Source organism: Lissotriton helveticus, chromosome 1_1, assembly GCF_964261635.1.
Source record: "Lissotriton helveticus chromosome 1_1, aLisHel1.1, whole genome shotgun sequence".
NCBI classification, from domain to species: Eukaryota; Metazoa; Chordata; class Amphibia; order Caudata; family Salamandridae; genus Lissotriton; species Lissotriton helveticus.
Genome location: NC_136057.1, coordinates 60,426,091 through 60,447,179, shown reverse-complemented (window position 1 = coordinate 60,447,179; position 21,089 = coordinate 60,426,091). Strand labels below are relative to the sequence as shown.

The window sequence follows — 21,089 nt, the reverse complement described above, 5'->3', positions numbered from 1 at the left end:
CAAATTCATGTTTCAATCCCTGATGTTGCACACTGCTTTCAAGTGCTCAACCTTCTGTGGTATTTTCATGGATTATTAACAAGAGTAGTGCCAGGATACAGACATGTTTTTAGCTTTCCTAAACAAATCAGGTATGGATTGGGTAGAACTGAATTATGTTACCAAAACAGGAGTGAAGCCCAGATCTCAGTATTACAGGTAGCACTTCTCTCTTCATTAACACAGAAGGAGAGGTAGTACCATCTCAAGCAAAGAACCGCCTCTCACTCTGAGAGAAGGCACACTGGCGAGAAAAGTCCACTCTGATTCCACCTGCGCCAGAATCCCAGCTGAAAGCAGTCACGTTATTGAGATTTGACCCCTCTATTGCCAAATAAACTAGGCTCCTTGCTGACATCACAAATTATCTTTACAATTTAGGGAATAAATCACATTTAAGATCTCCTATACAATCAGCAGTCAAATACCATGAATTCAAATACATTTGTTGTTTTATTACATATCTAAAAACATACATTTCATATTAATATGTAAAATCTAGTCATCATTGTGTACATTTCATAGCCTCATGATTGTTTCTGCTGTATCATAATTTAGTTCATGTTAATGTTAAAGTAAATTGAGTTTGATCCTGGTACACACGTCTGTAGTGTGGTTTTTAAAGGCTCTTGGATGTCCATACATGGGTGGTGTTTGGATGTTTGGTTATGTATCATTCATACAGATTTTTAAAGTATTGGGTTTCAAATGTATTATGCCACCGATGGCCATACAAACCACTTGTTCCTAAATATAATTTGTTCAGTTTTGAACGTGTTGCTGATAACGTGTAAGGAAAGTGAGTTTGACCCTGAAGCAAGCCCCTGTAGTGTGTTATGTAGAAGGATGGGTGTGCTGAAGAGCAGTCTCGTTCCTCTTCCTGACTGGCAGTGTGGTTGGGTGGTGGTCGTGGTGATGATGATCGGCAGCAGGAAGAACTTCCCGGACTCAGCACTTTGTTAAAATGAACTCGGTGGAAAGCATTAGTTTCTACTATCTTTGGCTACTGAAGATGTAGCCTTTCTTCTGATGTACATATTATATCGAAGAACTCCTTCCTCTGGGCAAGGCTGGTCTATGAGAACACTGTTTATTTGGCAGCTCCAGCAACACAAAAGCACCTTACAGATCATTCAGAATGCTACGATCTAGTGTGTGTTCACTGATGTCTCCGCAGAATTGATAACATACTAAAGCTCTTCATACATTCCTGGCACTGTAATGGCGTTTCCCCTATGTGTGTTCGCTGATGATTTCTGAGATTTGAGGAATCACTAAAACTGCTTCCACATTCATTGCAATGGTATGGTTTTTCCCCAGTGTGTGTTCGAATATGTTTTTGTATGTCTGATGACCCACTAAAGCGCTTCACACATTCTCTGCAATGCTATGGTTTTTCTTCTGAGTGTGTTAGCTGATGTATTGTGAAGTTTGAAAACTGACTGAAGCTCTTCACACATTCAGTGCAATGATATGGTTTCTCCCCTGTGTGTGTTCTCATATGTATTTTGAGGTGTGATAACCGACTGAAGCTCTTCACACATTCACTGCAATGGTATGGTTTTTCTCCTGTGTGTGTTCGCTGATGATTCCTGAGAGTTGAGGAATCACAAAAAATACTTCCACATTCATTGCAATGGTATGGTTTTTCCCCAGTGTGTGTTCGCTGATGTATTTTGAGGTGTGCTAACAGACTGAAGCTCTTCACACATTCAGTGCAATGGTACGGTTTTTCCCCTGTGTGTGTTCGCTGATGTCTTTTGAGGTTTGGTAACTGACTGAAGCTCTTCACACAGTCAGTGCAATGGTATGGTTTTTCCCCTGTGTGTGTTCGCTGATGTATTTGGAGTAGTGATAAGCGACTGAAGCCCTTCACACATTCAGTGCAATGGTATGGTTTTCCCCCCTTGTGTGTTCGCTGATGATCTTTTAGGAGTGTTAACTGACTAAAGTTCTTCAAACATTCATTGCAATTGCACGTTGCTTCTCCTGTGTGTGTGTGCTGATGGCGCTTTAGTAGTGATGACAAACCAAAGCTCTTGCTGCTTGTGTATGATTTCTCTTTCTTGGTTAGTGTCTCTGGGTCAGGTTTATAATTATCTGCATCCCGTGACTGGGTTTCCTGAGGAGCTAACATGGTTGATAAAGCACTTGTGTTCCTCTCACATTCCTTGTATGTGTGTGGTATTTTGGATGGTTGATTTCAGATTTCACAATGAAATACAAGACTCACCAACTACACATTATAATTGTGGAAAGTAAAGCTTCTTTGTAGGTGGTTATGTCTTTAGATTGAGGAATGGTTTTGCATGTTTATGAGTAAAGATTAGTCTTCCTTCTGGTCGAAGCAAATTGGGACAGTCTGTTTTAGATCAGAGACCCTCTCTTTCCTTTGCCCTTAGTTGTCTGGCCCCACTCCCATGGGCTTTTCTCTTGCTCCTGTGGTTTGGCCAGGAAGAGTTTACAATATACCTAGCGTGCTCAATGGTGGTCTGTCATCATCACAGGAAGCAGAGCAATGCTGTATCCACCTCATACCGAACACATTATCAAAGCTGGTGGTGGAGGCCTGTTAATACAGGAAGTGGTTTGTTAGTGTTGTTGCCTTAATTTTCTAGAGGTCATTTCTTAGTCCTGTTCCGTGGAGGTGCAGCTCAGACTCTTACATCCACTGAATTGCTCTTCACTGCCTCTTCGAGGATCTATCAGTTTATGTTCAGGTTTCTCAGTCTCTGACTGTGCAGATCTTTTCCTGAATATTGGAGCTCATTTTTTTACCACTTTTTTCAGATTTGCACGATTACTGTCTTTATTCACGATCATTTGTGCATTCAAGGCTGGTTTCCTATTGGATGCAAAGAGATTTAAAATCACTAAATGGAAATGTAAGAGTATGTGAATACACAATATTTAACTAGTTGTAAAATACATCTCGTCATGACCATTTATGAACGTTACCAAGAGATATTTCACCATGCACAGATATTTAACTAAATGTTCTACTGAACACATAAATCTTACTTAATTCAGAAAAGGAGGTGATTTTTCAGTGTTCACAGAGTAACTAAGTACAGAAAGAGCACACATGGAGCGCCCACTTGCTAGAAGTACAGCTTTACGAAGACACACATGGGTAAGATTTCATTTAAACAAGAAGGTATTGTGTAAAAAGAGATGGATCAGGATGTGTTGCTGTCACTTCAGTTTCAGGAAGTGTATGACAACAGTAAGGCTTTCAAGACTAAATGACAAAGAAAACTCTTCATGAAGTTTATAATAAATTTAACACTTCAGGAAGTATATAATAAAGGTAACGCTCCAGGAAGTATATAATAAAGCTAATGCTCCAGGAAGTATATAATAAACGGAACGCTCCAGGAAGTATATAATAAAGCGAATGCTCCAGGAAGTATATAATAAACGTAACTCTCCAGGAAGTATATAACAAAGCTAACGCTCCAGGAAGTATATAATAAAGGTAACGCTCCAGGAAGTATATAATAAAGCTAATGCTCCAGGAAGTATATAATAAATGTAACGCTTCAGGAAGTATATAACAAATGTAGCTCCATTCACACTCTTCTTGACAGTACTTCACAGGTTACACTGGAGGAGCTGAAGTTCTAACTCCTGTCTTTACGTTTCTGTTTGTTAAGTTATTTTTGCCACATTCCTAGGGAAGGGTTAAAGCACTTGTTGGAAGATTGCACCATTTATTATAGTCATTCCATCACAACTAATAATATACCTGCGATATCTCTGCTGCCAGTACGTGTCTGTTTTTGATCTTTTTCTGCCTTTACCGGGGTATCTAGCTAAATGTCTTGCGTTTGGTGCCAGCATGCTCCTCGGTCAGTGGATGGAGCATTGGAAGAATAAGACAAGATGTCCATTGCTTGAGGGGGAGTGCAGCACTTACACCTCTGGATATTTCTTACATTCAGCTCCCTTATGGCTGCATACTCGCTCAGCAGGGTTCATTGACAGCTAAAGCAGGGGAGTGATACAATGAACACAGCAGACATCAGGTAATGAACTAATAGACACACGCCATAATAGCGTGGAAGGATCAAAAGCATCTTTAGAGAAGCTCGCTGGGGACATAAAAACTGAGGAAGTGCACAGGTAGCTACTTATGAGGTACTAACAGGGGAGGCGAACATGTAGGAACATGCTCCATTTTGGGTCTGTTTCAGGCTTTTACTGAGCTGGGTATTGGTGTGCACTGCATCTTAATCCTGTGGCTGATAAAGGCACTTGCTGCAAGGCTGTTACCACTTTGACCCTTTACAAGAGGGGAGCCGAGCCTTAGAAATCACAACACCTGAAGCTGCCTGCCCTGAGGGGAAGGTGAGGGTCCGGGTGTCAGAAAATATCAGCAAGGGACATAAAAGGATCCTAAAAACACAGCCCCAGAGAGGCGAAATAGTCAGCCTAGATGGAGAAGAGCTGGGTCCTCCACTGTTTCCGGGACAATAAGTGATATTGAATCTTTCTTAGGTTAGGAGGCATAGAATTTCATCTGGGTTGGAGCGAAGACATGGAAGGAGAAACCTTTTGTTCTGGCTCTCCTGACGAGGGATGTGGGCCAGGTTTAGATTGGATGGAGCGTAGCGTTCTGGAGGGCATGTAAAGTTGCATCCAGGCAGCTAGGCTGGTTGCTCCTTAGAGCTCTGTTTGTTTAATTAAGTTTTAAACAGTTGTCGTGCATACATTTGGCCAACGCTGATACACAGTTTTTAGATTTGACACAAAAGCCAGTCGACTCTGCCAACAGGGAAATAATTAGCTGAGTGTCATCAGCATACAACACTAGTGAGATATTCCAAAATATTTCACTACCTCTGCCAGAGGTCTGATGTAAATATTAACAAGCATCTGCAATGCAAATAGGTCTCGCATTTGTGAGTTAGAGCTATTGACATTGTGAATGCCAATTATTTTTTACCTACAAGTTTTATTTTTAGAGTGAATGTACGTAGTGTGCAAAATCCCTTGGAAAGGTCCCGCACTTCGTAATAAATATATTGAAAAAGACACAAGGTGTGGATTGTGTCAACAATTGCTTGGCAAGTACCTCATGGGTGAAGTGTCGCCACACATGTACACCGTGGTGCTTTACTAATGAGAATCTCATTAATAAAAGTAGTGCTTACAGACTAACCAACGTGATTGTAGCACGTGAATCCGTTTTCCCGGCTTCTCTTTCATTTTCTAGACTATTTGACTCATTCTGCGTCTTGGTTATCCCCCAAACACTTGGAGGCAATGAAGTTTGCCAAGGGGATTGGGGCAGGGGGGGTTTTGGGGGTACATGAAAACGTATTCATTGCTTAGTTGTCAAAGTTAGCCCGGTGCTATTAGTTAAAAGTGTGCAGATATCATTAAGATTACTTTACTCGCATCTATGAGAAAATCAAGATTATTTATACAAAATGCCAGAATGCGTCAGTTTTCACAGTGCTGGTTGATTAGTTTGATTGCATTAATTTTTGTATTTAATCTTTTACATAACATCCTAAGTAGGTTACCTAACCCCACAGCCCAGAGTTGTTAAATGACCCATAGTAGGGAGTGTTTTACAGTTGAGCAAATGTGTCCAAATGTAATTTTGGTAGTGCCATAAAATGATCAGCCAATGAGGTACTCGATGAGCAGGTATTTAACGACAAGTTCAAAATGCTCAAAATGTACGGTATTGTGGCTGTTGTTTGTTTGTACACAACTACCTCTCTGAATGTGTTTAATAACACAGAGCTCCATCTACCAGACATTGCTCACAGAGGGGCGACTGAAGCACAGAACAAAATGTATTCATTTATCCTGAGTGTGAAGGCACCCGGAAGGTTTAGTTGCCCGCCCTGAGAGACTAAGGATCCCTGCGCTTCTACAGACTCTGCCGTGCTCCTCTGCAACAGAAGGGCACAGCTCAGAATCTGCTGCTTCTGCTACGAATAGGTGAGGGGGATGAGGTTGGAGCATGCAGGAGTTTCGTGCAGGTTTCCAGGTTATTGAAAGTGATGATTCTAACGGGAGGCAAAGGAGTCTGACTGTCAGTTTGTCTGCACCAGTCTATTTCTCTACCATCTACGGGGCTCACGGTCATGTATCCATTCATCTCTTTGTTGGAGGTGTGTGAGCCAATATATTAATTAGCAGGTAGAGCCAGCCCGAGACAAGCCAAAGCGTATACGAGCCAGTGGGCGAACCGTGAAAATGATCGGCATGTTAATCATACAGTAAACATGATGCAAATGTATAAATGTGCCACAACGTCTCTTCAGAATAAAAAAAAAGTGCATTTCGTTAGCGTGCCACTTCAGTACACAAGATTATAGAGCTGAATTGAGAGGAAGTTATTAAAAGTGCTTGTTTTAAGCAGGAGTTAAAACACTGCCGCTCCTCCGGCCTGACAACAATGCCAATTGGGAACTAAGGGGAATCAGTTGTCATGCATACCCCGAATGTTGCCTAGAGTCATAATATATTTAGAGTAACATCGAAATCGAGTTGATTAAACACAAGAAGTTTTTGTACAGCATGCATCATGAACTTGCATATTTCAAAGTGGCAATAATAAAGATGAAAACGGAAGTGCAAGCAGGCAAGAAAACACGAACGGCAGTGGGGGAGGGTGTAAAGTCACAGACTGAGGGACGGGGCTGGTGGGGTGGGGAGACAGAGAAGAAAATAGTGTTAGCAGTAAAGGGGCCAATAGCTGTGGAAGAATACAAATGATGAATGAGGAGGGACAAACAAGCCTCAAACCAATCTGAAGGCAGCATTTAAGACCAAAGCCAATGGGCAGAGAGTGGGCGGAGCTTCCATGAAGCTTCCACACTAGAGTGTGTACTGCATGCCTCGCAAAGCGAGGGTAGAGCGTTCACGCTGCAACGCTAGGCAAGACCTAAAAAGGGTAGGAATGAGCTCCAAATCCCGAGGGACACCAGGAGCCAGTCCTCTTTGTGATGAGGCGAAAGGGGAGGGTTTAACTTTAAAAGACCACTTGTTCAAGTAGGGGACAACCAGAAGTCAAATATGAAGGTATAGATACGTTTTATTGTAGCTTCTTTCATCAGACAGAGATGCCACACACCTGCCTCAGCAACCACCACTCCTAGAGTGATCGGAAGACCTGGAACAAACTAGAGTTCCAAGGATGACCAGTCAACCTCGTGCGGCAGGTCAATGAGGAAAGAGAGAGAACCATCATAACACCACTCCTTTAAAAAGAAGGTAAACAAGGCGAGTTAATATTATTGCATGTGAGACAGTGTCGAAGGTCGCACTTAAATCTAGGAGTATCAGAGCCTGGGATTTGCCAGCCTCTGCAGTACTGCAAAGGGATTCAGTAACTGTTAAAATAGCAATTTTGGTGCTGTTTGATCGAATTCTATTTTGGGAACAATCTAATAGTTTATATTGTTCTAATATTTTAGTTAGGAGATTGTTACCATGTTTCTCCCCATCCTTGGACAGAAACGACAGAAGAGAAATAAGTCGATAGTTTTCTGGCTGAGTGGCATTTAGCGAAGGCTTTTTAGAAGAAGTATAACCTTGGCATGTTTCCATGATATTGATACTTCTTCAGTGCTCAGCAAGAGTTTGGCTAATTCTAGAAATATGGGTGTGACGCTCTCCTGAAATGTTAAAATAATATCAGGTTTAAATGGGTTATCTGGAGATCCAGATTTCACTTGACGCATTAAGGTGGTGATAGAATCTGTGTTAAGTCGAGCCAATTGGTCCAAGGTAGCCCATTGTGAGTGGTAGGTCCCTGTATCAAGAGAGACAGGTTAGACTGTTTTCTCACCCCTGTTAAAGTAAAGATAACTGACCAAGCTTGCTACAGTGGCTGTTAGAAGCTTCCGCTAATCCAGGAGTGGAGGTGGGTTTAATCAGGATGTTCACAACAAAGAAGATTACTTTTGAAAGCTTGCTGCTGCTTTTGATTGGTCGGCAACATTTTTTGACACGGGCTGTTTTAATCAGTTTCTTGTAGCATTTAATCGCTCTCAAGTATTGCATTCAGCATGATGCTGCAGCATCATAGGATTTGTAGCAAGCGCACACTAGTTGTTTGAATTGCTTCTTTTATGAGCAATGCTTTATAGAACCAAGCAACTGGGGGGCTGCTTCCTACTTTTATAGAGCTTGGCAGGAAAAAAATGATCCAAGGCAGAGTTGAGCCATGCTTTGGTGGAAGTCTCCTCCCGTTCTATATTGGAGTCTAATAGAGGCACACTCCTTTCAATTAACCTTGAAAAGACAGATGGGTCCAGTTTATGCCACTACCTTCTCATTGTGGGGTTACCAGTAATGTGTTTTTCAACGCTAGGTGTATCAATTGTCATAGGCACCAAATAATAGTTTGACCAGGTCACTGGAATAGGGGGAGCAGTTTGAAGGGTGGCCAGGTTGTAAAACTCAGGTTTCAGCAGATGGCCAGCCTAGTAGCTGAATGTTTTTAATAACTGAGCTAATTGGAAAGTGGCCATGACATTAGTAAAGTCATGGATTTCTTTATTGTTGATTAGATCAAGATGAAAATTCAAGTCTCCAATTATGCTCAAGTTGGACAATTGAAGTGAGTGCAAGGTAGAGCCCTCTATTAGAGATTCCCTGGGGAAGCATCTGAGCAGAGACGGGGCACTGACTACAACCCCCAGGCTCCACCGCACGCCACATCACTCTTCCTGCACCAGGACATGCTGCAAGGCAGATGCCTGTACCCCTGCACGGGGCCATCCACGCTCGTCGGCGGAGGCTAGGCTGGGGCCCCCCCTTTAACCTCTACACTCCCCTGTTACACGCCCACCATGGGCAAGAAAAATCTGAGAGCAACAGAGGAGGTAACTATTACTTCTTTAGATACCTTTCTGGCCAAGGCAACATCGGCTTTAGAAAAATAAATCCCACTTATAGAAAAGAGACTTTGGTTGGGGTCAGGGGCAGGGCAGTCATCTAGTTGTTTCTACAACCAAGGGGGGAGTAACAAAACTAGATGGGGTTTCTCTTCCAGAATTGCCAGCAGTCTCTGTACCAACTCCCGAACATTCACAGCGTGCCTCTACATTTAGTGGGAAACCTAACAACGCTACCTCCATAAATGGTAAATGAAAACGAGGCCATGCGACACTGCCCTCCAAGTGTCCTGCCGAGAAGATCAGAAAGGTCGCATTGCCAGCGAGTACCACATGTATGAATGGGCACCAACATTCAGAGACTACATTTCCCTCATTGGTGTGATCCTCTTGATAACTTTAAACAACTTTTGCGACCTATCTAGATTCTATAGCTTGCACCTTACAAGGATAGCACAACAAGTGACGGTAGATTCCAGTGGTAGTTTAGCTAATTCTATCCTCTTACCACCAACTAAGGTCATCCCCTATGATGTCTGTAAAAATCCTTAAAACTATGTTGGGTGAAAGTCATAATTTGTGCACTAATTGTGAAAACATGATCCTTGGTCGTGAGTTAGTTAAATCGCCCTCTAATTCTATTGGTCATCCTTGTGTTGAAAATCAGTGGCACCCAGCAGGGATCCTAAAGGTCCAGACCATGTAGATCTGGTCTCTAGGTGTTGCCTACCGCAGGTGACCATACATGATTCTATGGGTAAGGGGCAATCACATGACTTATGAAGACCACAGGTTAAGGTAAATCCCCCATCTACTCAGGCCCATAGCAGACCAAATCACCAATACATGGACTCCTGCAGCTTGTCACAGTGTTAAACTTTTAGTCAACGTCCCTTTGCTACATCCCAATCTTACAAAATCTTCACTTCAGCTGATGGCCAAGGCTCGATACTGAATGACTCAAAACTAAAATAAAGGTCATCTCATCCAAAATCATTTGATCAAGACGAGAAGAACGCAGTGAATTAGGTCTGATGAAAAACAACCAATATTGACTGGTTATTTTAAATTTTGATAATGAATGGCTTGTGAGGGAGCGGTTAGGGAGTTTACCGGTTGCCCCTTCACTCCATTCTCAGATGTATGCAGTCTCGTTGGGCTTTTCCTATAGGTCGCACCAGTACGTAGTTCCACCGTACTCACTCAGGGCCTTTCTTTAGTGAGAACTGGTCATAAGCCTGCCCAGGTGGCTTTTAATGCCCTTGCTCTATCAAATAGGTACTCTTTGTTGGAAGATATGGAAGCATGTGTTTGACTGATCTCTCCACTAAATCATTTGCCTCCTCAGTCTGTACTTTATAACGATTATCAAACGGTTTCTGGTTTAGTACCCATGGAGAGGATTCAGTTGGTTGTTTAAGATTCACTGAGCAGTATTACATCCTTACCAATTGACCCTACATCATCCTTCTTACCAGTACCGACAGCGATTCGGTCGCAGGAGTCCCTAAGTGATATAAAGTTTCTCTCCAGTAATATAGTGGGCTATGAAAACAAAAAGGATAATCAAAATTCGCATAAAGTGTTTACGAATTCTGATACTATCTGCTTTAAGGAAAATTGGACAGAGGAGTCGGTCTATGTAAATGGCTACAGCTCCTTTGTTATGCCAGCAGTTCCATCAGCAGCAGGTAGATCTACTCAGAATTATAGCAAACAGGATTACCCTAGGTAATGTGACCTTTATCAATAACGTGCCCCATTTTCATGTTATCACGACTGAAGGTTCTGGGGAAATTGATTTGTTACGGATTCAGTTTTAGAATAATAATTTTAAGATTCCTACACAGGTGATAGATGAGTTGGCGGGAATATTTGGGAGTTCTGTTAACATACCACACATGTTCAAGTTTTTTTATCTGAGCTGGGGATTTTCATGTGTACTCTAGCCCCAATTCGGACAAACGTATTAGTGGGGTAACTGACACGAATGATTCGTTACTAGTCCATTTTTATGCATCATAACTACGGAAACATTTAAAACAGTTTTTCCATTAACTTGGGACCTAGTTATAATAAATCTGTGTCATTCCACGACTGGTCAAACCCTCCCCAGCTTTCAACGTACTGGAGTTAGCTCGACAACTGATTTTAAAAACTTTTCAGACCAATTTGAAGAGATGTATTAAGTCCTCCATAGCCAAGTTGACAGAGTTCCGTGATCATGCTTTCCTTCTTTTTTTGTTTTGTTTGGCCTCTTCTGCTAAGTCAAGCTCTATAAATGCCCCAAAACCGATTAGGAAAAATGGATCTACTCTTAAATGGGAGAAAATTAACCCTATTACCTTCCTCCCAAAAGTTGTAAAAGAGGTGTTACCTGACACTGAATCCTGCTTAGACTCCAACACTGATAGTCATCAAGTAGTAATAGCATTTAGTAAAATTTTAACATCTATAAATTCTAATCTTTTATATCCAGGTACAAGAAACACTCCATCGACGATAAGGGGGTTTGAGACAAATTGCTCGAAGGCATCCAAAGATCTTTACACTGCTCTTAAAACAAGTCCCAGAAACAAAGATTTGATAAGGAAGATACGAGCTGACTATAAGACAGCTAGGGGGGTGAGAAAAAAGGAGTTACGGAATGAAGTATAGGTAAATTTGTGTGAGGCTTCGAGGAGTAAAGATAGCAAGGCATTTTGGAGGGTGGTAAATGCCCTTCTTCTGCAGGATCAGGGCAGCCCCGCTCTTGATATTCATATAGATCAATCCACCTGGCTGTCTGACTTCCTACGCATTTTTATTGTAGAGATGGATAGCGCTACAAAAAAACGTTAGGACTTGATGACTGCCCATTTGGGCATGGAATTCTCATGTGAGGAAATTGAGCTTGCACTCTCTCAATCACCTGCCCTAATGACAGCAGGTTCGGATGGGATTCCTCTGGAGTTTTTCTTTGTACATAAACATTTATGGGCTTCATTCTTGACCCATGTTTTTAATACTGTTTTCCAAAGTGGCACCCCCGGTATCGTGGAAACAATCCATGATTATCGCCATATATAAGAAGGGGGATCCCTCGAATCCGGCAAATTACAGCCCATTCTCCCTGCTGGATAGCGCTGCCAAACGAATGGGGAGATTGCTCCTAAATAGACTGGAGGAGTGGGCATTTGTTAATAATGTTTTAGCTGAGACACAATACGGGTTTAGAAAGGGGAAGAGTACGATCGACCACGGACAAAATTCACCCTTACTTGCAGCAAAATATGTTTGTGCAAAAAAGGGCAGTTTTTATATGCCTTTTGTGGACTTGTCCGTGGCCTTTGACTGCGTAAACCACTCAGACAACTCCATAATTCTTTTTATTAGGGAGATGTATAGAGAGACAGGGGCAGTAGTCAGGTTTGGTAAACAGGGGGAATGTTCGGAAATATTTTAAATTAAAAAGAGGGTGTGACAGGGGTGCGTCCTTGCCCTCTTTCTTTTTTCCTTGTACACCAATAAATGTAATGAAGTTTTGACCGCACAGTGCAGAGATCAGCAGGTGGCATATCGTGCCATATTGATATGCTTTGCTTTCGCACTGTGTTAAGTTAGCATGAGCTTATTAGGAGTTTAAACGCCATTTTACCTTTCTGCTGCTTCTGCACACGGCACATATTTTTATTAGAGCCTTTATCCTAGTAGAGTATTTTGCTTCACACGAGAATAATATGTTTTTCTATTAGTATCAGCTTTGCTTGGTAAGCTATGTCTGTACAGTGAGTGCCGAGGCCTTCAAGGTTAGTTCAACACAGTGGTTGTTGTGAGGTTTGATCTTCGCACGTACTAGACATAACATACATGCAGCTGCGGTGAAATTCTAGCTTTAGGCACGTTTAATATTGCACTACACAGAGCATTAACACACACTTGATGATGCTTCGCATGCAGAGAGCTGGTGGAAGATGATGTGATCCCTTACCACTAAGATCAGAGGTATGGGGCTGCCCTGCTAAAACCCAAAGAGATCTTCTTAGATATAATATAATATACTAGCATGGGAGGGTGAGAATTAGTTGTCTTTTAGCCTTCTTCCCTCTAGCATTTTAACATGCTTTCACTCTTTGTATTCTATGGACTAGTAACTATGCGGATTACTTTGTTTCTTATAATATGTTTACTTGTATTAGCTAAGAGACTGCGCTTGAGAACACTGCATTCGAAAATAAACATTTCAAATGTGCACGCGTCCTCATTTACTCCTCGTTCTGGATTGATATGATTGTATAACGAAAGAGTGTTCATGTGTTCCACGTTACCTGAGGTTTTCTAAGTCCATGTTCTGGGTTGTCTAAACATTGGGAGTTTGTAAGAACCAATGAGACACTGATTGCTAGTCTAGTAGGGGATTTTGGGTACTAAGGTGAGTTTTGGCACACCCTAATTCACTGAGGTTCCAAGTCTCTATGCACAGTTCTGTGTAGGAGCAGAATCCCTGCGACAATCACTGCCTGCTCTCTTCTATGCAGTTGATGCAGTTTTGATGGCCAGGACACCCCTGGCCCTACACTGCGTGATTGGGTCTCATTCAACTTTCAAGGCTGAACTGGGTCTGCTTGTTAACAAATCAACAACCTTCGTTATGATAGCGGGACTGGGAATGAAAAAGTCTACTTCGTTCCATCTAGATAGGTTTTCTCTGGAACGGGCACAGTCCTTTATTAGGTCGAGCCTGAGCCAGCATGAGGGCACTGCTCTGTGGAGATCTGTGGTAGTTCAGTACGGTACGGAGAAAAGCTTTGCTCACTCCCCCGACCTTATTTTTGATTGGCTTGTGTCTTTGTCCTTCCTAAATACTGGCGTCTGATTCATTATGAGGCTTATTAGTCCTTCCTTAGAAAGGGCATATCCCCATTTATATTCTGCCGTGGCTACTAGCACCTTTTCTTAGGTGTTAAATGGTGCGTGCTCTATTTTCTGTAATGAGTCTTTCCTACAGCAGGCACGACGACGTACCCAGCCGGGACAATGGCGTAGCCGATTTTCCAAGCCCCACCCACATATTCATCAGCGGCAAAAGCCTGTTCCGGCCATAGTGATCAGCCACTGAGCTGGGCTCAGAAAGGCCCGCCTCCCCACCTCCCCTGCAACAGCTGACCAGCAGCCCATGTGGCTGCAAGGAACGCAATGCACGACAGTACTGATTTTGTTAATGTAAAATATCAGCTTACTTCCTAGCATAGATTTGCAAATGGTACACTTATGCCATCTACACTGCGTGTACACGTTAGTTCTCCGAAATGCATCCTAACTAAAACGCTTCCAAGTTAGACATAAAAGCCTAATTATAAAGCTTCCGTTTTCAATAAAGGTTGTGGAAAACAATGGGCAAGAGCTCTCTTGCAACCAACCTTGTTAATCTCCCCCTACCTCTGAAGCTATTTTGGCCAATCAGCAAGGAGATTGTTGTCCTGCAACCAGCAATCGTGTTGCTCGTTCCACATGTGCAGGTCATGCTGGGAACGTGAAGGTAATGGCTGCCTCCTATTGCGCCGACACATAACAGTAACAGCTCTGGACCCTGGGGCTCGTGGATTCCGGAGAACTGGTCGATTTGCAATCTGGCCTCCCTCTCTCCCGTACTGTTCCGAAGGGCTGTCAACATGATAGATAGCTGCAAAAACAACAGAAGCCCAACCAGCAGCAGGACTTTCAGGACATCTGTACCTGCTGAGGATTTCGAAGCAGTCATGAAAGACAAGTAATGCCTTGATCTGAACAGCCAGAAAACACTGAAGGAGGGGCAGTGTGTCTGTGGATGGATGGGGGCGTGAGGGCAAGCCTTGCAGATATTACTTCAGCTTGGGCTGAAAATCCTGTGGATGAGACGGTGTCTGTCAGCCCCTGCTGCACATTCCTGTCCGCAGTGCACACATCCCACCCCTACCCAGACCTATGCAGATCAACCAGCCACACCCGGATCCAAAGTCAGAAGACGGGGTGGCGGCGGGGGGGGGATGGGGGGGGGAGATTAGGGGGAGAGAGGAGGGGGCGCGTAAATGTTTTCTGTAAAACCACAGAAAAAACATGCCCTTCTCAAAACATTTCACAATATAGTTGCTCTTCTGTGCACACACCCACACACACACACACACACACACACAATCAATACACAAATCCGAGGGCTGTCCAAAAAATCTTTTGCTTTGTGGGGTAAAATCGATCCATACTATGAATTCATTACTGTAGTCACCATCTGTTGTAAACAAAGTAGGCACCATATGACTGCCCATGTGATGAGAGTTTGGTAGTTTGGTCTGCCCTGTTCCCATGATGCACTGGGCCAGGGACAGACTAATTTGCATATAGCCAGGTTCTGAGCTGGGATGGGGCAGTGAGATAAATAACGGTGATGGATCAAGCCCTGATCTTTGGACTGGGTAAGAGTGGTCTGCTTAATTCAGACACTCTGTTCATCACCACCCCCTTTTCTGAATCGTTTTTGGCCACTATAGGTGTGGCAGGGTATACTCAGGCATGAGTCCCTTTCTCACTGCTCCATCAGGATTCAAGCAAGCCGGGCCGAAGAGGCTGAAATGCCAGAAACCGGTCCCCGGTAGCTTGTCTCCTTTCTGGTGAAGAATTGGCTTGGTAGTTTGGTCTGCCCTGTTCCCATGATGCACTGGGCCAGGGACAGACTAATTTGCATATAGCCAGGTTCTGAGCTGGGATGGGGCAGTGAGATAAATAACGGTGATGGATCAAGCCCTGATCTTTGGACTGGGTAAGAGTGGTCTGCTTAATTCAGACACTCTGTTCATCACCACCCCCTTTTCTGAATCGTTTTTGGCCACTATAGGTGTGGCAGGGTATACTCAGACATGAGTCCCTTTCTCACTGCTCCATCAGGATTCAAGCAAGCCGGGCCGAAGAGGCTGAAATGCCAGAAACCGGTCCCCGGTAGCTTGTCTCCTTTCTGGTGAAGAATTGGCTTGGTAGTTTGGTCTGCCCTGTTCCCATGATGCACTGGGCCAGGGACAGACTAATTTGCATATAGCCAGGTTCTGAGCTGGGATGGGGCAGTGAGATAAATAACGGTGATGGATCAAGCCCTGATCTTTGGACTGGGTAAGAGTGGTCTGCTTAATTCAGACACTCTGTTCATCACCACCCCCTTTTCTGAATCATGTGATGAGAGAGAGCAGTCCGTGAACCATTTTAAACACACGCCGTATGGGGATTCACTGAATAGAGTTATTATAGCTAAAGATATGAAATATGCCCAAAACGTAAATGCGGTTACTTCTTCCCAGATTCCAACATGTGTGCCCTCAATTATAGATCATATTTTAATTTGTAAAGATCTAGAGCAATTCTTTAAGAGCTATGTAGTGAGGGCAAGTTGCATGAGTGACCACAATCCTATTGTCATACCTCTACATTTGCCTTTGGCAAAAATACGGGATAAAAAAACAGAGTAAAGTTGTGTATAATAGGAACAAGGGTATTAATATCAAATGGGTAAAGATCGATAAGTTTGCATTCCTGGTAGGTCTTATGACAAACAATTAGCTGGAGATAGTCACAGTTCTCTCAGATACTGCCCCCCCAGTTGACATTATATCTGCCTTCTCAAATGTAAATGCCCTTATGGCAGACAAATTAACGAAATGCCATAGGATATGTCTGTAAACCCGAGATGGAGTAGTTCTGAAGCCCATAAGAAGCTATGGGTGGTACTTAAAGGAACCCGAGGAACAAGGATGAAATAACTAGAGTAAGAAAAGACTATAAGAAGGTAAAGGCCTGGGAAGATTTAAAAGCTGCGTCAGCTCGGAAAGACTCGGGATTTCTGGGAGGTGGTTAATTCAGTTTCTACGTCTGGCGCCGAGGTGCCCAAAATTGATACAGTAGTTACAGCTGAAGCGTGGGTTACCCATTTCTCAAAACTTTTCTCCCCGCAGCCTAGGACAGTAAATTTACCCTTTGTAATGGAAACTCCTTTTGATCTGGGTTTAGCCCAGGGCTTAAGTAACTCCATAGAGGTGAGTGAGGTACTTTTAGTCATAGAACAAAGCCACCCAGAGAAAGCTCCTGGTCCAGAGAGAATCCCCGTGGATCTATACGAGCACTTACCAGACTTCTGGGCACCACTGATTACAAATGTCTTAAAAGCTGTAATAGTAGGCCCATTAGTCAAGACCTGCCAGGAGGGAATTATAGTGCTGATTCTTAAAAAAGGTAATACGCAAACCAGCTGCTATCCCCAATCTCCCTTCTTGATAGCTCAGTAAAAATATTTGGCAGGGTAACTCTGGCGAAATTGAAATTCTGGGCATCGAAATGTCGGGCACTCTCAATTTACCTGTTTGAATCCAACCTGGGCTTGGAACTGTGGAACAATCTCTTAATTCATCATTAATTTTTCAAAAGTATACTAAGGCACAGAAGGGCTGTGTTCACCTAGCTTTTATGGACCTAACCTGGACTTTTGACACAGTTAAACGTAGTCAATTGTGGTCCATAATGTCAGAAATGGGGATTGACAAACCAATTATTATGTTGCTTAGCAGACTTCATGAACACACCACAGCCACAGTCCGTTACAGCTGTGAGGGAGATCTGACAGAAGTAAAGTAAAGTCCAAATTTGTAAAGCGCACAATCACCCGTAAGGGTCTCTAGGCGCTGGGGGCCGTCGGGAAGATTAAGCGAGCTATTGCCCAGAGTCACATGGTGCTGGGCTAACCTGCCGCCGGAGCCGGGGATCGAACCGTGGTCCCCAGATTCCAGCGTCAGTCGCCCTGGCCGCGGCGCCACACCTCCCCCCAGAGGGCTTTCCCTCTGAAATGGGTATAAGGCAGGGGTGTGCCTTGTCCCCATTTCTCTTTTTATTATATATAAAGGGCTGGGAGATCAACTGTGTAAGGTGGGAAAGGATATCTCAAGATGTAATAAGGGTCCAATTCCCATTCCCTTATATGAGGACGATGCTGTCCTGATAGCAAATGCACTACAAATACTGCTAGATTCCGAACAACCTGGGGTTAAAAGTGAATCGTACTAAATCATTTTTCATGAAATGTGCACCTAAAAACGCTAAAACCAGAACTTTTTTATTGGGGGAGAAGTAATTAGTAAAGTTACTTGCTTTACCTACTTAGGGATACCATTCAATGCTAACTTTAATTGGAAACATGCCTTAGATATTAGGAAGTCAAAAGTCAATTGATGCAATCTTTAGATTTGCTAAAAGGCTAGGAAGTTAACCACCTCAGGAGATTTATGTATCTACAAGAGCAAAAGGCTTTCGGTGGCGACTTTTAGGGCTGGGGATATGTAAATTGTAAATCATTGCAAATAGTAGAGAATAAGTTTCTATTTTATTCGGTCACGAGGAAGTAAGTCTGAATTATCTGAAAGACTGTTTTGCGATTCAACCAGTGTTGCTCTGACAAACAATTTGGAAAAACCCTGAGGCTGCCCTTTGTAGAACAATATTGACAGACTGCATGAATTTGGACAATAGTTTAGACATACCTTGGCTTAAGTATGTCATAAGTGTGTTTTTCCAAAATGGGTGTTCCAGAATATTATACAAACCCCGACACATTACAAAATGTATCCTCTGCTACTATAAAGTCACTCTTTCTCAAAAGCTACACCCAGGCTGGCCTCACAAGTAGAGAGACCAATCAGTTAGCGTGTCATGCGCAACCACGAAGAGAACCTGCCTTGTACCTTCAAATCGATCTAAATATAAGGAAATTTTTGTTGACAAGGCTGGGGCTAAAAATAATACACTTCTTAGTTGCCTTCCCTATTCAAGGCTTGTGGTTTCCCTCACTCCCAGTTTGTCCATGTGAGAACTTCTTATTGCAAAGCAATATGCACTTTATTCTTTTCTGTAGATTTTATTTCCCTCAGAGGAAGCAGTTTATTTGTCCATTATTACTTGCTGCAGGGATTGCGAATCATAATATGGCAATAGAGTTTTTATTTTGCTAGGTACAGTTGAGCTAATGCACTGTATTTTAAATTATCTTTTTATTGCTTTTAAAATTCGAAGCAGATTCTAATTGTTTTTAAAACTGTAATTATTGATCGTGTTGAAATATTGTTTTATTATAAAATGAAATTGTGTGTACAAACTTTTATGGCTCTTTTAGAGTCGAAATAAAGTATTTCTGACTGACTGACTAGCAATGCTATATAAATTGGGTGTTTGCTTTATCCTTTCAAAAACTTGTTGTGTTTTACATATAATGCCAAGGTGGCATAATTTGTCTTCCAGTTTCCACCACGTCTAATTAAATGGCTCCTTCATCTGAAGTGATTATTGTTTTGTGATTCTGTACTAGCAGCTGTGATTAAAAATCTGTCTCGAGTCAATAAATCAGTATTATATTCTGTTTTCTCCTGGTGAATATTCTTTTGCTAATTTGTAATATCGGTTACTTGGTTTTTGCAGTAAGTGTTATGCTGTATCCTGGTGCCGCCTTGCAGCACTCTTGTTTCTGTCGGTTCTCTGCTGTCGAAGAGCTTGGATACAAAAATCTGTAAGGTGTGGTTAAGCATTAAATGGGCCATTCGGTGAATTATGTTACACTGGATATCCACACCCAAACTGATTTCTTCGAACAAAGGAACCTTCTGGAAGGCCTATTGATGAAGATGCAGAATTGGGCAAAGTGTACCTTTTTTTATCTCTACACTGGATGGCATCTTTAAATACATTTAGAGTGAAGGCTCAATGCTGGGTTCGAGTCTCAGCAGGGATGCTCAACATCCTATGATTCTGAGCAAATCACTTGATCTCCCCATGCATAACAAAAACAACAAAAATTAAGGTCTCTGTAAGCAACTGGTGCTCATGTAAAGGGCTCTGATACCTTCAGGTCTAGTTTGAGCTATATTGAACTCCCCCCAAAAAGTAATCAGGCATATTTTTGAGAACCCGCAACTATCTGTTCTAGAAATTGGATATTTTACGTGGGCTACAGACTTTCAAAAACAACTTTCTTCTTGAAAAATTTGTATTTAACCCCTTTGCTGTTTCGAACGTTCAGCGCCAGTACTGAACGTTTGAAGAAACGGGTGCGGCCGCGTCGGCCGTGGGACGTGCGCAGCATCAGGGAGTTAGCTCGCACAACGGCCGACGGCAGCAGCGAAGGGGTTAAGAAGCAAACACTCTTAATCCTTTTCAATCTTGGCGGTATTTTATATAAAACTGCAAATAATATAATTATAAGTTCGTACACCCCACTCTGGTCTCTATGTCTGAATATCGTAATGAAAAATGATGTCTGACAAACATTTTGTCCTAAATATAGTTTACAAAAATATTGTCCCATTGGGGTAGATTTCATGTTATTACTCCAGTGTACCAATGGATTTGAATCACAGTTTTCTGGCACCATACCCACTCTAGAAGAATAAAGGAATTCACAAATAGTGTTTTTTGTTAATTTAATTTTTGGAGAGTTTGTTAGTCTTCCTGCACCTGCATTTCTGCTGGATTTTGTTTTCTGTTTCCTCAAAATGTCCATACTTGTTTAAGAATAACAGTGTGTATCAAAATGCTTAGCAAACACCCATGGCTTGCCTTGTGGAATATGCTGTTATAATTTCCTGTTGATCAGTAGCGGCCGGTGGTGGGAGTGCTGCCGGGCGCTGACGTGTGCCGAGGGAAGGACAGGGCGGGGGGGGGGGGGGGGGGAGGGGGTAGCAAACCGCGGATTACGGTCGATTACAGGTAAGTAAACATATAAATAAACACACATTTTTTTAGCGCGCTTCATCGCATTTGGCGCAACAAAATTTGTTTTATTTATTTAAATTCGTATTCAGTTGGGAAATCTGGTAACTTTCAACGTGATATGTTTGTATGTAAACTGAATACTGGGCCTGAACATGCATTGAGCCAATATATAAGCATAGACTAATCTTCTGCATTTGGTTCAACTTCTGGATAGGAATGTGTTATTGACCACAAATAATATGGAGTTGGCAGTGCCTTTCCCAGTAAGTCCAAGAGCTCTTCCATTAATCTAACAATATACTTTTTCTGCTTCTTAACCTTGAAAAAAATGCCCCACCCTCCATATTCAGTGCAGGAAGCTGAAAATAGTAAATTTGTGTTACAAGTCATCTGTATTAAAGCCACATGACCATTTGTTTTCAAAAGCCGGTTTTATTA

At 42.5% G+C, this 21,089-nt stretch overlaps 1 protein-coding gene across 3 annotated transcripts in view; it reads right to left on the bottom strand.

Annotated features, from left to right (window-relative positions):
- Positions 1-473: 473 nt before the first annotated feature.
- Positions 474-21,089, bottom strand: part of LOC144823617 (uncharacterized) — a 75,790-nt gene continuing 55,174 nt past the window's right edge. For all 3 annotated transcript variants that reach the window (XM_078682320.1, XM_078682397.1, XM_078682482.1), the window contains one exon: positions 474-2,884. In XM_078682320.1, coding sequence (XP_078538446.1) covers positions 1,427-2,176 — 750 coding nt within the window. In that variant the 5' untranslated portion in view covers positions 2,177-2,884 and the 3' untranslated portion in view covers positions 474-1,426. The remainder of the gene's footprint in view (positions 2,885-21,089) is intronic.